This window comes from Panthera pardus, unplaced genomic scaffold (genome assembly GCF_024362965.1).
Source record: "Panthera pardus isolate Hobbes unplaced genomic scaffold, ASM2436296v1 HiC_scaffold_22, whole genome shotgun sequence".
NCBI classification, from domain to species: domain Eukaryota; kingdom Metazoa; phylum Chordata; class Mammalia; order Carnivora; family Felidae; genus Panthera; species Panthera pardus.
Genome location: NW_026526788.1, coordinates 48197757 through 48213677, shown reverse-complemented (window position 1 = coordinate 48213677; position 15921 = coordinate 48197757). Strand labels below are relative to the sequence as shown.

At 53.8% G+C, this 15921-nt stretch overlaps 1 protein-coding gene across 2 annotated transcripts; it reads right to left on the bottom strand.

Moving 5' to 3' along the window:
• Window positions 1-443: 443 nt before the first annotated feature.
• CXCL12 (C-X-C motif chemokine ligand 12) lies at window positions 444-15479 on the bottom strand. Of its 2 annotated transcripts, none has more exons than XM_019445006.2 (4): window positions 15334-15478; window positions 11174-11291; window positions 8972-9058; window positions 444-3732 (listed from the first exon to the last, which is right to left on the bottom strand). In XM_019445006.2, exons 1-4 carry the CDS (start codon window positions 15392-15394, stop codon window positions 3717-3719), a joined length of 282 nt encoding a protein of 93 aa, XP_019300551.1. In that variant the 5' UTR covers window positions 15395-15478; the 3' UTR covers window positions 444-3716. The 2 variants fall into 2 exon arrangements, with proteins under 2 accessions (XP_019300551.1, XP_019300550.1); XM_019445005.2 differs by lacking the exon at window positions 444-3732 and adding an exon at window positions 3739-6306 and having other exon boundaries at window positions 15334-15479.
• Window positions 15480-15921: the final 442 nt, after the last annotated feature.

The following is a 15921-nucleotide window of genomic DNA, read 5'->3' as shown; positions in this document are numbered from 1 at the left end:
CCCAGGGCAGGACAGAAAATAACGCAGGGTTCTGGGTCCTTGGCAGCGCCTTCAGGGATGGGCTGCTCTTGTCTTCCACTAGACGCGGGAAGTACAAAGTGGAGGCTTCCTTCCCCCAGCTGACAGGCAAATATGAGGGCCCTTGCAGGAAACCATCTCTTCTGGAGTAGAGGACTGGCTTGCCTGTGGGAAGGGATTCCAGCAAAACCAAGGGCATTCAGAGAAAACGGAGTGTTTTTCCCCACCCCCCACTAAGGATCAGTTGACCAGCGGAGGCCAGCATGCCCGCAGAATTCTTACTTATGATTAGCGTGATTACAATGGCCTGTTTTCCACTAACCAGTGCAGCTAGGATTACACAACCCCTCTGTGTTGGGTTTGAGGAAGAAAAACCAAGTCTGGAAAACTCCAAATGGCAACACTAATTCCAAACTGTTGGCCGCTACGTTTGAATACATGTCTTTATTAGAAAAATTGTAAGTGCATATACATCTTTTCATTGATATGACTTCAAAGTAGAAATTGTTGTTTCTCAGAAGGAGTTGTTATTTGTTATAAAAAAAAAAAAAAAAGCACACTGCATACAGGAAGCTGCCTTCTCCTGGACCATTTTCACATTATCTGGGAGATGTAATTTAAACAACACAAAATACAGTATTTATCACATTTAACACTGAACCCATCACTGCTCAGAGACTGAGAATCCAGCGAGGTTGCAGACTAACAAGTTTCCCGGGTGGTATTTTTTTCAACTTGGCAAGCAATGTCAATGGTCTGCTGAGGGGATTTGAAGGTTTCCAGGGAGCGTTTCCCGGGGACAGGGCTCCCTGGGAATGGGTCAGGGAAGATAGGTACAGGGAAGATGTGTACAGGGACCCCACAATTCCTATCCATTTGCAGAAGGGAACACTGCCTGCCTGCCTGCCCGCCCGGGGTCTGGGGTGGTGATGAGCTCCCAGTGGGGAGCCCATGCCATAACATCAGGCAGCAGTCAGAAAAGGAAGGTCAAATCGGATCCAGTGAAAAAGCTTAGAAGTTCTCTGGTCTTCACACAGGGGGAACTGCAACCTTTGGCTATTCAGGCCGTCTGCTCAAAGCTGAACCTCCTTTCTCTGGAGGACAGGCCCACCGGCAGAGGGCCCCCCCACCTGCTCCCCTACTCCTGAGCCACCTCGCTGGGGTCTCAGCACCTGGCGGGGCTGGACAAAGAACAGTGCAAACAACACAGGGCGCAGATTCAGATATAAACACACAGCACTTCTGGGGGTCCCGGTCCCCACCCCGGCACCACAGCTGCCCAGGTCCTGATGCAAAGGCTGGCAAGGGAGCACGGCCTTAGAGGTTACACGGAGCCCAAGGGAAGGTCAGGTAGAGCAGCACTGGACGAGGAGGAACAGCTGGGTGACCCCTAATCAACTGATGCACTAGACTTGTTTTTAAAGCAAAAGGGGATGGGCGAGCCTTTTCCTTTGCAAATAGACTATTTAAATGCACATTTGCTTTAGTTGGGCAGCCTCCACTTAGAAGCAGATTGCAAGTAGAGTAATTGTTAGTCAGATAATTTTCCTAGAAGTTTCTACTCTTACCTATTTTCCCCCCTGTTGGGGAGAAACAAACAATTCTTTAACTGTAGTCAAGATTCAGGGCCCTTTAACTGTAGTCAAGATTCAGGGCCACGTTTATTTTCTTGGAGTAAGATTTAATGGCTCTGGTTCAGGGATTCCAGGAGAAGATGGCTCCACATTTTCCATGAGAGTTTTAAATATCTTGGATGACTTAGAAAAAGCCTATCCCACTGAAAATCAATCATTTCACATGTAATTCAGGAGCCCTGTAGTGTCAGGTTAATTTCTAAAGACAGTTTTGAAACCAGTTCTGTACTTCTAACTAATAAAGGTCCCTGTGCTCTATTTATTCAATATAATATTGCTATTTGAAGATACCAATTTTCGTTTGGCGGAGGGATTGGCTTTCTACCACGAAGATCTGATATAAAGGAATATTTACGCAAATATTAACATGTTACTGATAACACAAAGATTATTAAATCTAAAAACACCTACAATTCCAGATTATTTTGTTAGAATATACTTTCTGCATGTTGTTTGCAGGGTCCTCTCAACTGATACATTTCCTTGTTTTGCCCTGCTTTTCTTCCATTTTGTTAATTTAAAATGTTTGCTGGGACACTGAACCAAAAGCAAAGTATTAGTAAGATGAAATGTGAAACGACACAATAAGCAAAAAACCCCTCAAGTGCCTACCTGCTGCACTTAAACTGTTTAATGCAACTCTACAAACTGGTCTCGGTAAAGGAAAACACCCTACACGTCAGGGTTTTAACCTACTTTCCCAAATATCCCCTTGTCTAAGAGTGAAAGCCAAGATGGACGTTCTGGAAGCACAAGGTAACAGCAGTGGAGAAGTCCAGACGCCACTGTACAAGGTGGTGGATGCTGGGATTGCCAAGTGGGGAAAAAGGGGAGGTTAGATTTTAGTTGGGAAGGAATCTTCGCGTCCAGGACTCATTATTTCACAGATCAGCTTTTCAAAAACCAAAAAAAAGGGTTGAGGATTCTTTTCACGTTCTCGCCAAAACAATCACGCGCTTGAGGCAATGGAGCAAAAACTCCCCGTGGCTCTGAGATACCAACTGTAGGAGCATAAAGGCCTGGCCTCCTCATGGGTCAACTCTGCTGCACACCGAATTCCCTTGGGCTCTGTGGATCCATCTTGGGTTTGTGATCAGTGGGAAAACCCAGGTTGTCCACCCAAGAGGATCACACCCCTAATCAGAAACCTGGTCAAAAGACCTCTCCTTACCCTGAGCCCTTGCATCCAAGGGGTGGACAGTACGTGCCCCGAGGACGTTGGCTTTGAACAAGAACACAGGATTGGACAACGGACAATATTCCAAACGAGACACAGATGTGCACAGTGTTTGCAGCACCGGGTGACACGAGACACATTTTGATTTGCTTCTTGGTGCCCAGTTTAAATGAAAGCTTTGGTCTTGAGACAGTCTTTTTCCAGGGCGATGGAGACAGTCTTGGAGATACATGATGATGGATGAGACAGAGAATGACAACAGCATGATGGGATGTAGGGAAGAGCTCAGGATGAGGGGTGCGTCTCTCCCTGCCCTGGCCTCATCCTCCTGCCTGCCTCAGCTTGGGGAAGCCCTGCGATGCTCACCAGTGGGGAAGGCCCCAGCTCTCACTCCGAGGAAGGGTGAAGCTCCCGTCTGACTCTCTAAACTTGACCCTGCAGCCCCCCCCACCCATGCACAGGGCAGCCTTCACTAGGGTCTGCCCTGGTTCTGATACGTCCCAGGGGCTCTCCGTCCCACAACAGGATGATCTGGGGTCTCAGCCTGCACAGCTCAGAGAGATACAAAACTCAGGAACCTCCAGCTGGGTGACGGGCTCCACGGGAAAGATATTATAACAAAGCAAGTAAAATAACGGCCTCAGTCTAAGTTCCTATCTGTCACCAGCGACACTGGATAATCAAACTAAATGAAGAATAAACACCATATATTTTGCTACATAATCAAATGGTGATAGTAAAGGCAAACTGTGCAAAACAAAGCCCTCGGAAATGTACCGGGCCCTGCCTGGGTGCAGCAAAGCTGCTGCGGGCTCTTCCTAACACTGGTTTCAGACCTGGGCTCCTACTGTAAGGTTTCCTCAGGCGTCTGACCCAACCTGCGCCTCTCACATCTTGAACCTCCTGTTAACAAGAACAGAGGGAGACACCGTTAAGGCGGAGGCCAGGCAGCAAGCCTAAGACGCCGAGCCCTGCTGCAGCAGGGCCCCCACTCCTGACTTCCAAATCGCGGCCGTGTGCCTCCTTTCCGAGGCCCTGGGAAGGGGGAGGGTGGCGAGAGAGGCAGCCAGGGCTGAAGCGGAGGGATGGATGGAAGACGGGAAGCGGAGAGGAAAGTCGGGCGCAGCCAGCACGGGGTACGGCGGACGAACAAGGGCACGCAGACGGACGGCGAGGCACGGTGGTCACGCGACAGGGCAGTGCGCACTGCCTTAGCCCCAGCGTGGATGGAGGGCTGACAACCCCTTACCTCAGTGTGGCCCGGTCCTGCACCAGGCCCGGAGCAGGCTGCCTGGCCGTCCAGGGTACCACCGACCACCTCCATCTACCCCCTCACCCCCACCCCACCCCGACTGGCCCCGGGACGGTGCTGGCACCGTTCACTTGCTTCAACCCAAAACAGAACGGAGTCCGGCTCTACTCTTCCACAGCCCCCCCTCCCCCCATCTTCAGCGGGGCTGGCGCTACATCAGCTTGTCAGATACAGCGAGGGCCCAGGGCCAGTGAGGTCACAGGAGGACAGAAATGGAGCGTGTTTGCTTTTCGGAATGTGGGGCCAACCGTCTTAGTCCCCACAGTCCCAGCTCCCCCAGCAGGAGTGGAAGGCGCTGTCTCGCTGAGCACTGCAAGGAGCAGTCTGTCGCCTCAGGGCAGCAATAGCTTGACCCACCATTGCTAGATGGCAAACAGCCCCCCGTGGTCTTCAGAAGGGACCCACTGCCCCTCTCGAGGCACAGAGACGTGCCGTTCCCGCTGTACGAGGAACAGAGAGCATGGGGCGCGGGCCTGACCGGCTCCTGAGTGGTTTAGGAAAGGTAGGACTACCCCAGCGCAGGTGCCCCAGCCCAGGCCTGCTGCCCTGGGCAGACCAGCAAACATCCTGACGCCTTAGGAGGCAGGGCAGGTGGGGAGCGGGAGGGCATCCCGGACACCCTGGAGCAGGCCTGCCATCCCCAGGGCTGGCAAGAAGGGTGCAGGCTGGAGAGTCAGCCACATAAAAGGGAGAGGGATGGGGAATAAAAGGACTTGGGCTGCAGCACCCTAGCAGGACACTTCCCTGATGGGGAAAAGGAATGGCCACAAGGTTCTGTGCTGCCATCCCAGAGGACGCTAAAGCGTGAGGGGACACAGTGTTCCAGGTGAGTCTAACAGGCGGGCGCCTTGGGTTTTCTTCTCCTGATTCCATCTGTCCAGTGCTCCAACCACTTCATCTTTCTGGATCCACAGACTGAATCATGACCAGGGGCCTGGGGTGCAGGGGGAGTGTTTACATGGGACAGGAGGATGGGGAGCACAGTCCAGACATTCGAGGTGTCCTTTTTCGAAGTACTGAAATCTGGGCTTTGCTCTCCCATGTGATCCCCCTCCTTCCGGTCCAGATTAGAGAGACTTGGCAAAAAATCTTAGACATAAATCTGTGGGTGGTATGAGGAAGGTTCTAGAGCTTTCTAGAGCACCATGTTCACTTTAAGCACATATTTCCCATGAGTGAGGACTGAGGCAGCTGTGTCCCGGAACCTAATCGCACAAGGTCACTGAGGCTGTCCCAGCAGGTGGATGGGGACAGGCCCTTCACACAGTTCCTCCACATCGGGGACCCGTTTAAAGAATCTATAAAGTGAACTGCCTGGACAAGAGGCTCCCTGAGAAGTATTTTCCACAGCTGCTCCCCGGGAATGCGGAGCTGCTACCCCCTCGGTGTCCGGAAATCAGCCCTGCTCGGGGGTAAAGCCGCTCTCACAGCCCAGGCCTAGGACGGGGGTGCTGGAGAAGTCCCACCCCAGGTGGCAGAGGGGTGGAGGGCCCCTTGGGAAAGAGTCAGTTACCACCTGTAAAAGGCACGGCCATAGCTAGCTGCGCCCCACGAAGGCTGTGCCGGGCAGCACCCACCGTGGTCAAGGGGAGGGCAGAAGGCCCTCGCTGGCCGAGGCGCCATTGCTGTGCTAGTAGATGGCCCTGTGCGGGCCGGGCCTGCACTCTGGCCTCAGCAGGAAGGCACGCTGTGAGTGTGTGAGCCGGTGTGCCGGTGAGCCGGCCCTTCTGGGAGAGGGAGTGGAGGGCCGGGTGGGGGTTCAGCGGCCCAGGGCAAGGCCGGAGACCCCGGGCCGCTCGAGACAGTCCTGAGCATAGTGTCCTCATCCCAGACCACAACCCCAGTCTCGGCACAACTACTTTCTTCATAACTTAGCAGACCAGGAAGGGCCTTAAAAAGCGCCTAAACACGGGAGCCAGTGTGGCCAGAGGAGCGCCGCTCCTCCGAGGAAGGTCTGAGCACCTGCACGGAAGGCAAGGCGTGTGCCCTGGAGGAGGGTTAGAGCAAATTTACAAAGCGCCGGAGAGACAAGAGCAGCGCGCACTGCGGTCCATCTCGAAGTGGCAGAGAACTAGTTTTTCCTTTTCTGGGCAGCCTTTCTCTTCTTCTGTCGCTTCTTTTTTCCTATCTTTTCTCTTTTCCCCATTTTTTCTTCTCTGCGCCCCCTTAGATAAAATCAGTAGAACCATTAATGACGTTGAAAGGGACCGGGGTCTGTCTCAGTCTGCACACTATTTCACGCTGGCCTGGGGATCAGTCTCAACCCTGTCTTCTGTCTTAGGCCTGGAGGCCCCCGGGCAAAGCACGGCCCACCAGTACTTCCTTAAAATAAAGCAGACATTTTCCCCCTGACTCCAAGAGAAATATTGGCCAGCCTTCCAGAACATCTGTGACCTGGCTATCGCCATGGCCAACCTGCCAACCTGGCCCTGGTTCCAGCTATGGCCTGAGGTTTCCAACCCGGAAAGGCACTCACATCTGATAGGCTGTGAAGAGTGTGAAGTCCAGGGCCAGGTTGGACTTGGCCTTCTAACTCACCTCAATCCCATCTACTCAGCCTTCCTTCCTTCTCAGTGCAGAGCTGAACTCTCTGCTCGAGCTAAAAAAAACCTGCGCTTCAAACTGAATCATGCTTTGGAGGTTAGAGACCCAACATTCAGATGGCCATCCAGGAGAGGAGAAAGAAGGCAGCCTGATGCCACTTTCTCCTTTCTGGATGCTTGGGGGACGCCCCCCAGGGAATGACTGGGATTGTTCTGGAGAGCAAGGGAGAGAGCTGGTTAGCAGAATTTGATTAGAACAACTGGCTCATGACTGTCACATTAAAATGATTCAAGCTGAATGGTATTTAATGATTTATGGGGTAAGGCCACCTGCTCCTGGGCAGGCTTTCTATTAACCATGGCCTGGAATTATGGGATTTTTACATGGGAGAATGTGAAAGCTGGATATTATGAGAGTTGAGTCTCTGGAGATTACGTGGGGGTGTTAGGAGAACCGAGGAAGAGGAGGAAGGGGAAGAGGAATTAGTGAGTCAAATATTATTCTTCAGAAAACTAGCACTGTTGTTTCCATTGGGTTTAAAAAAAAAGAAAGAAAGAAAAAAAACAAAAGGCTCAAAAACTTGAGTTGCAGCTCTCATTTGCTCCTGAGCCAGGCCCATGCTCACATGTGAACTTGGCAAGAGGGATTCAAGGCACCTGACCAGCAGGCCACCTTATCTTCATAAACTCCAGAAAGGTATCAGAGCCCCGTGTCTAACCACTAATGGATTTTATTTCAGGTAAAGAAATTCCCACATCCAGTAGGAGGCTGATGCCATGAAACAATTAGCATTTTTATTGCTAGTGCATATAATGTCACATTGGATACAATTTTAGTACAAGTGAAAAAATACACTGTGGCTAAACATTAAAAAGCTGCAATCACATTTATAGATCATATATATTTCTTTACAAATTGCCAGTAGTTTAAGATAATAGAGAAAGGTAACCTACTGACGTTCATATGGCTCCACTTTCAAATATATGAATTGTTCGACTATAAATATATTCTGAAATACAATTGTTTTCTAAAGAAACATAAAAAAATGTGCACAAAAAATATATAAAAAATGCCTTGCAGAAAGTTACAAATACCACTAGGCCCATCTGTGGATCACATTTACCATGGAAATGTCACCTTGCCAACATTTCTGATTGGAGCCTGAAACCATGCTGTGGTTTCAGGAGGAGGGGTTAGTGGCAAGAGGCTCATTTATTCATTTGTTTTTCCGCTTCGGATTTCAGACACCTCAGGGTGTACAGAGCCTCCGTGGCATATATAAGCTTCGGAGGCAATCACAGAACCAAATTCCTCGAAACAAGTTCAGATTGAAAATTGCATCGGACTCTGCAAAGACCTGCCTTTCAGGGAAGGCGGAGACAGGATCTCCCACCCACCCCCGGAGAGGGCCAGCCCCCCTCTGGAGGCAGAGGCCAAAGAACATTCTCACAGAGGGCCTGAGCAGGAGGGGAGGGTGAAGAGAGGAGAGGGCTGCAGGGCGGGGGGCCCCAGCAATCCCTCTCCTCCCACTGAGCATGTACAGAAATGGGAAGCAGAGCAAGATAAAAGCATGCTGCTGGAGGCAGGGAGAGGCCTGGGAATGACCGGGACAGGGTTTCTGAGCACAGTCCCCAGCGACAGTAGCCTCTACATGGAGCCTACAGATCCGATCACTGAGCTGGAAGGAGAGGGTGGAGGTGGTGGCCGTGGCCTAGCACCGGTCAGTATCAGAGGGTCACCTTGGGCTGTCATTCTAAGACGGGCACCCACTGCGGGAGCCGCCCACGGTCTTCCTCTGAGTCTGGAGGAAGGATGCTTTTCTGAGCTCCATGCTTGGCCTGTCACCTGACTGTGCCCAGATGCCCCAGGGGCAAAGGAAGAAAAGCTCCACAACAAACCAAATACAGATCGTGAAGTCATCATTGATTAAAAAAAAGATAATGGGAATGATGTGATTATGAGGATTATGAGAGAACCGACAGCGGGAAATGCTGCTGGTACAATAGAATTTCTTAGAAAAACCCCAGTTACAGAACAGCCAGTGCGCAAGGGTATAGGGCTCGGGTGGACATAAGCTGCGGTATCGTACCATAGGCTATAAATGCGGGTGTCTACGTGCCGGGCCGACCTCAAGCCTGTTCCCAGGTCAGTGCGCTACCCCCAAGGCACTCCTGGTCCCCCCCATGCAGGCCTTCCTCCCCCAACCTTGCCCTTCCATCTGCCACACGGGTCTTAGCTTTCCTCAAGTGGGTCTACCGGAAAGTCCTTTTTGGCTGTTGTGCTTACTTGTTTAAAGCTTTCTCCAGGTATTCCTGAATCCACTTCAATTTCGGGTCAATGCACACTTGTCTATTGTTGTTCTTCAGCCTCGCCCTGCCAAAACAGAAGAGGCGACAGTGTGTGGCTGAATGGAGAAGGCGCCGCTGGGATCTGGGCACCCGCTCCTCTGACACCCGCGTCAGGGCCCTCCCCGGTGCCACGTGTCCCACTCGGCGGGCTCGGGTTTGGGAGGAACTCAGGGTGTGCCGGGGACACATGTTCCTAGCATTGTGGCAAGTCCTGCCGCAGAGCTAGGGGAAGGCGAGAAGAGGCTTTCCAGGGGAGTCCAGGGAGAATGCACTACAGGGAACATCTGAGTTAGCCTTTGAAGGAGGAGAGGGAGCTGGGCAAGTGAAATCAAGGGGGAGAGAAAAGCAAGAGCAAAGGCACCAAAGGGGCACCTGCTTAGAGGATGTGGAGGAAGGAGCGGGTGGCCAGGTGTAAAGGGCAAAAGAGTGGGACTTTCTCTGTAAGATCGTGGGGGCTTACATTGGAAAGCGATAAAGGCAGATTCTTATTTGGATGGATCATCTTGAAAGTACGTGGTGGACAGACTTAAGAGTAAGCCTGGAGGTAGGAGGCCTGCAAAGAGGTACTGCGGTAGTCGGGGGAAGAGAGGTGACAGGGCAGTGAGGGAGGGACGGTGCAGGTAGTTTGCCAGAAAATGGTTTCCAGAGAGGGTTTACAAGCTCCCTCAATGTTCCACGGTCACATTTGTTTTTTTACAAATTCAAAGGGCATCTTCCTCCCAGGTCTCTGCCCCACTCACACTTCCCTCTCCAGGTCCCCCTCCCTAAAGCCCTGGGTACCAGGCCATCTCAAGCAGCCTGAGGACTCCCTGCCCAGCCACACACGGCTCTGTGTGGACAACTAAGGCCAGCACAGTGGCTTGGGGACACCGCCGGGAGTCACGCAGCCTGCCTGTTAAGTGACTGACATACGCGGAGGAAGAGTGCGGTTCAGAGCAAGGAGTTTACATTTGGCTGCCACTGCTTCTGAATTAATCCTGTGTTTGCCCAGACCAGCGAATCATGTCTGGCTTCTTCAACTTCAAGGTGCATTCCTAGCAGGTGGACCTGTGTAATCTGAACCGCAAAGCAGGTCTACGGTGCTAAATTCAATGTCTGATACAACACTTCTCAAAGGGGAGGCAGTATTGATTTTAAGAAAGTAAGTGAAAAAAACATCCATCTTCTAGTGGGTCTAAAACATCCTGGAAATGACAAACACGTCCGAGGCAGCAAAGGCTAGCAAAAAGAGACAAAATCAAACTTAAAAACAGTTGGTATCGGGTGGAAAAGCCTTCTGGCAGTTGCAGCTTTCATTCCAACTGCTGTGCCCCCTCCCCGTTCTCAGCACTGGGGCTTTCCGGGAGGTGAGCTCCCCACGAGAGACCCTGAGCCTCAGCACCTCGGCGTCTAGCCACATGACCACAAGGCGCTGTGTGCAAGCATGGGTGCGTCTGAGCGCCCGAGGGCCAAGCAATGAATGGCGCGAGCGTCTCTCTTCCCGAACCTCGCCCCGCCTCCTGCAGCCCAGGCGAGTGATTTTTGTGTGTTGTATAGGTGTAACTTCAGTCTGCCTCGTTCCGCACATGAATGAAATCAAATATCAACAGCTGCCCTCAACGCCAGCAAAGCAAAAACTCGTGGGTTGTGTTGGAGAAAACGCCGTTAAGTGAGCTGAGAATGTTGAGTTTCACCCAATGGTTAGAGGCTTGGCCTGAATTTGGGTCTCGTGAGATTTTGCTGTGTGATAAAGGATGGATTTAGATCACCAAAGCCTGGAAACTGGCAGGACAGACAGCTGTTCCTAGCAAAGGGCTGGCTAATTTACTGGACTTCAGAGGAAACTCTGGTGAAGCCCGTGTTTCTCTAGTCTGGAGGCACCCAACTGTACTGCCATTTCCTGTGCTAAAGGAGGAAACTTGGAAAAAAGAAACAAGAACCTTTAGGGGCACAGCGGGGTGCCAAGGGTAAGAGTGGCTTTTGAAACTCCTGCCTGGTAGCTTACTCACAGGCCTGGTGGTGATCACAGCTGCCTCTAATTATGCCAAGTTCAAGGCTGGTGGCTCAGCACGGGTCGGCTCTCCAGCGTTTACAAGTTTTGAGCTAGGTGCTACTATGCCCATTAGAGGCAACACTCCTGGAAGATGATGTTGAGACTTACACGATCTGAAGGGCACAGTTCGGAGTGTTGAGGATTTTGAGATGCTTGACGTTGGCTCTGGCAACGTGGCTCTCGAAGAATCGGCAAGGACATCTGTAGCTCAGGCTGACCGGTTTCCCTAGAAGCGGTGATGGAAGCAACGCAGTTTGTTATGATCCTGCCAGACCTTGGGGATATATGTGTGGATGTGTCTGCGGCCAAGGGTTAAGGTGGTGGAATGATGTCAGGATCCAGAGCTATGGGACGGGTCACGGGTGCATCCTTGCTAAGACCTCTTGGGCAGCACAGTGAGCTCTGGGTGGGCGAAGGCCCGAGCCTCCATAGGGCCAGAGGGCAAATGGACCTTCAGAGAGCTGGATCCTAGGGGGCAGGGGAATTAAAAGAAGCCCCCTGCTTGGTGTCTTAAAATATATTAATCCCAGGAGACAACTGTTTCAGTCCAAGGTACTGGGGTTCCCAGTTATTCTTTGCAAAATAAACTCTTCTATTTTCTATTTTCTAGGCCAACTAGAAAAGCCTCCCCCCACCCCCACCCCCCTCCCCCTCCTCTCCCTCAGGGAAGGAGGAGGGGGAAGCAGAAGGCTCCAGAAGCAGCGGTTCCCCTGGGAATGCTGCCCTCCCCCCACCTGCAATCTTCTCTCCTCACATACACCTTAAACCCAGGCAACCACAAAAGAATCCTGGCAGGCTTCCTACCTGGGAGTCCCCAGAGGGCAGGCCAAGGGTCCACCTTCTCCCAGGCACTCCCCTGAAGGCAGGGAGATTATCAGGACTGGAGTCAAAAGTGGCTTTCATTGTGCAGGGATGCTCCAGCCTCCTGGGTTGTATTACCTCTTTGTTTGCCAATTCACCAATTTGCAAAATGCCATAATTGACACTCATTAGTTTAAATAAGCAAAGGGCTCCTGCAGAACCCACCACTCACCCTCTAAGTCTAGAATTGCAAGCCCTGGGGGGCTGGGATCTTTGTGGGTTTTTTTTTTCTTTTCTGCAGATTTTATCCAAGCCCTACTTAATACCCCAAATTATTTGAATTTGTGGATCCTTTCATCAGGGATTAAATGTATGTCTGAGAATATTTAGTCCAGAGATTAAAAAAAAAAAAAAAAAAGTTTCCCTGTTTACAGAGCTCCTAGAGGCCTCCCGGTGGTTCTGAAGTTCTGCATTTTGGGGCAAGAGACCTGGGGAAGCTGCAGGACACCTTGTAAGGGACTTAATTTTTCCAGAAGCTGTGTTCAGTTGAGAGATGGCATGGCCTGCAAACAGCAGCCTATTTAGCCAAGTCAGGGGAAAAGCAGACCACCCGGCCCCCTAGGATCAAAGTGGAATCCTTAAACTCGAGTAAGGAGAAAGCCTGACTTCAGGGTGCTCAGTGACTCAGGGCCCTGGAAGGGTCCCTGGAGCAGCCTTCAAATGTATACCCGAACTGACTCCAGAAAGTCACTGCTGGGGCCTGGCTTTCAGCAACTACACACAATCCCTGTGGTAGATGCTGGGTGTAGCACATGCTACCATACTGCGCATGCTGCCCTGTAACCAGATCGCCTGGGAAAGCCATCCCGGGGCTGGGGGCTAGGTGGTCTGGGTAAAGGAGAAGCCAAAGTCTCCCCCTCTGAGTGTCCTGTCTCCAGTCTCCCTGGAATGCTCATGTGTCCTCCTGAGCTGGCTAGGGACTGGGGAACTGGGGCTGGGTGGTGACACAGGAAGGGTCCCAACCCCAGCGCAGCAGGCTGAAAGGGACACAGTGTGAGTGCTTCAGCCGGTGGGGGGCTGCTGGTGGGGGCTGCTGCTCTCCCATGTCTGGGAAGCTTTTCTGGCTCCACTAACCAAGTAGTGGAGATCAGGCCAGAAATCAGAGCTGAATCAGAGCTCAAAACACAGGCTTTCTCTTCTCTCCTTTCCCCCCTTTTACCCCCTGGGATTATCCATTTCCTTCAAAGGCAATTCTTATTCCTGCTCCCAGGACCCAGTTGCCTGCCTATCAAGTGGGGAATTTCAATAGGTTTTTTAAAGGGACAGAGCGCCCAGGGCTCTTACTAGAGAACTCACCTGGGGTCCTCTCCTCCAGCTTTTTGTCAACATTACTAACTTTTCCAACTGGTTTGGATGTGACTCTGCGTATAGGCCTGACACCTGATTGGCCTAGATGTTACCGGCTTGGGACCCGGTGAACTTGGCTCTGTTCAGGAGCAGTTCCAAGAGAATCTTCCACTCCAATGCAGAGACAGGAGCCCTGGCCAGCCTCTCCAACCGGGCCTCAGAATGGAGCCTGGCCTGGATGCATATAACCCCTGGAAGTCCAGGGCATCTAGGGGCCCAGCTGCTTGGCTGAAGTCAGGTGGAGGGAGGGCAGGAGAGTGAGCCTGACCCTGAACAAGGGTATCTCCAAGGGCAGTTCTGAAGTCGGTATAGGTCCACAGGCTCCAGGAGGTCAAGAGGTACATTCAAGCCTATACATGCAAGGAGAACCAGACAGACCTAGAGCCTGAGACCCTGATCTGGCCACTTGGCTGCTAAGAGGGCAACTCAGAGGGACAAACAACCAACCCTTCCCAGGGCCAAGATGAGTTTGTCAGTGGGGGCCCCTGCTCCCTCTGTGCTCCTTCCAGGCCAGCTACACCTGGATCCCTGCATTCCTGTCCTTTCTGCAGCTCCCCAGGGGAGTGGGACAGCTTGGGGAAGCACCATTTCCCTGAGAGGCACAGAATGACACCTCCACTCTCACCAGACACTCAAATTGTTAATGCTCAAGCCAGAGTATCCCCCACGACCCAGGGCTTCGCAAGGAGACTCAGCCTCACATACTTTTTCTTTCGGCTTAGGAGGTAAAATCTAAATTGCCTTCCATCCAGTCCCTCTGCAGCTCTGTCCAGCAACTTGCCACATGTTTAAAGAACACTTTCCAGGCAGTCAGCTATGAACTCCTGTTAGCCCTGGCCCTCTTGCCTGGAAGCTGCAGTCATGCCCACCTTACCCACACGGGCTCCCAGGCCACTGCCTGGGACGATGCAAAGGGTCAGCGGCTGGAGCCCAGCCTAGGGCTGCAGGCGCTCAGGCCCCGCAGCTGCCCCACGGAACACACCAAGTGTCCTTCAAGCCTGTGCAGGCTTTGTTGGCAACTTCGCAGCCAAGAAAGGACAGCGTGGCCTGACTAACACGGCTTGTTTCGTGTGTTTCAAGCCAACAGTTTATTTTGTTTTGCAGCAGTGGTGTCCTGTGACAGGACAGCGAGGTTTCTCTTAAGCTTCAGAAGAAAAAAAAAAAAGCTCTCTCCCTCTCCCAGTGAAACAGGACACCACCTTTCCCAGTGGCCTAAGGCCTTGGCGATTGAACTTTGTTGCAGCGCTCATTCTGAGGGAAGAGCGATGGCTTGGCCGGTGACAAAGGCGCCTGTCTGCAGGTGTGTTTGGGGGACAGGGGAGGGGCACGAGCGACCCGGCGGCCCCTGGGCCTCTCTTCGGTGACCCCGGGAAGAGGCCAAGGAAGCAGCGGCTGGACGCGCGCCCGGGTTAGCCGCGTCGTTGCGGACCGCGGAGCTGTGCAGAAGCGCGACCGCGCGGGTGGCGCAAACCCGACAGCTGCTCTGTTTGGCTCGCCCGCGAAACCGAGCTAGGGTGTAGGGTGGGTGCAGAGAGAGGGCCAGCCTCGCCTAAAGGGGACGCCGCGCAGCAGCACCCGACCGCACCGCCACCACGAGCGCGTCGCGATGCGAGACCCGCTTCGCGACGCGCTCTCTCGCACACGCCTCTCCAGCACCCGGCGCAGCGGGGCCTCGGAGTCCCTCTGCTTGGAGACACCGAGTCGCGCGCTGGACGACACTGGCTGGGTGGGGGTGAGGGGTGGGATGAGGGGGGACAGAGCCCGGCGCCGAAGTCTCCCGACCCCGCTCCACTCCCCAACCCCCCGGCGCGCTCCCAGCCAGTTATCCTGTCCGGTCCGACCCCGGGCAGCCGCTCGGGTCTGGCGGCCGCCCACCGTTCGGGACCCCGAGCCCAGATGCGGAGCGCGAAGCTTCAGGGCGGGTGGTGGCTGCTACGCTCGGGGCTTCGGGCGGCGCGCCCCGCGAAGGGGGCCTGCCTCGACCTCCCCGGTACCAGGCGGCGCGAGCTGGGTTAGCGCGGGGCGGGGCGGGCGTGGGCAGAGGAGCCGAGCGCACTCACCGTCGCTGAGGCAGAGCGCAGCCAGCACGAGGGCCAGCACGGCGACGACCTTGGCATCCATGGCACCGGCGGACGGCGGGCGGACGCAGGCGGGACTCGGAGCGAACGCGGCGGCGGAGAGTGAAAGTGCGGCGGCGGGAGGCGCGCGCCGGGCACTTTAGAGGCGAGAGCGGGGCGGGGCGGGGCGGGGCGCGCGGCGAGGGGCGGGCCTGGAGCTGCCGCCGGGAGGCCGCGGGGGGCTCCGGCGCGCGTCCCCCTCCCACACCGCCGCCGGTCCCGTCCCCTCCCGCCCTCTCCGCGCCCGGGATGCTCCAGGGGCTGCGGTGTGCCTGGGCCTCTGACCTTCTCCTCTCCGCTGGGCCCTGCTCCGTAGGGCTCGACCTGCAGCGAGGAACGCAGCCGCGCAGGGAGGCTCGGCTAAACGTTGGCTATTGTGCCCACTGAGCAGGTGGAGAGATGGAGTCCCAGAGGCGGGAACTGAAGGGGGACCAAAGAGAACCAAACGAGTCGTTGTGTGCCGAGGCCGGAGGTAGCCAAGAGCGCCCCGTTTTCGGAGTCTACAAGCTCGAGGTGACCACCGGGCCAGGC

What these genes read in the sequence shown, in the direction of transcription:
- CXCL12 (XM_019445005.2), bottom strand. Translation starts at nt 15,394, where the DNA reads ATGGATGCCAAGGTCGTCGCCGTGCTGGCCCTCGTGCTGGCTGCGCTC. An exon ending in TGCGCTCTGCCTCAGCGACG is followed by an intron (nt 11,292 to 15,333) that starts GTGAGTGCGCTC and finishes CACCGCTTCTAG; the next exon opens with GGAAACCGGTCAGCCTGAGC. An exon ending in AACTGTGCCCTTCAGATCGT is followed by an intron (nt 9,059 to 11,173) that starts GTAAGTCTCAAC and finishes CTGTTTTGGCAG; the next exon opens with GGCGAGGCTGAAGAACAACA.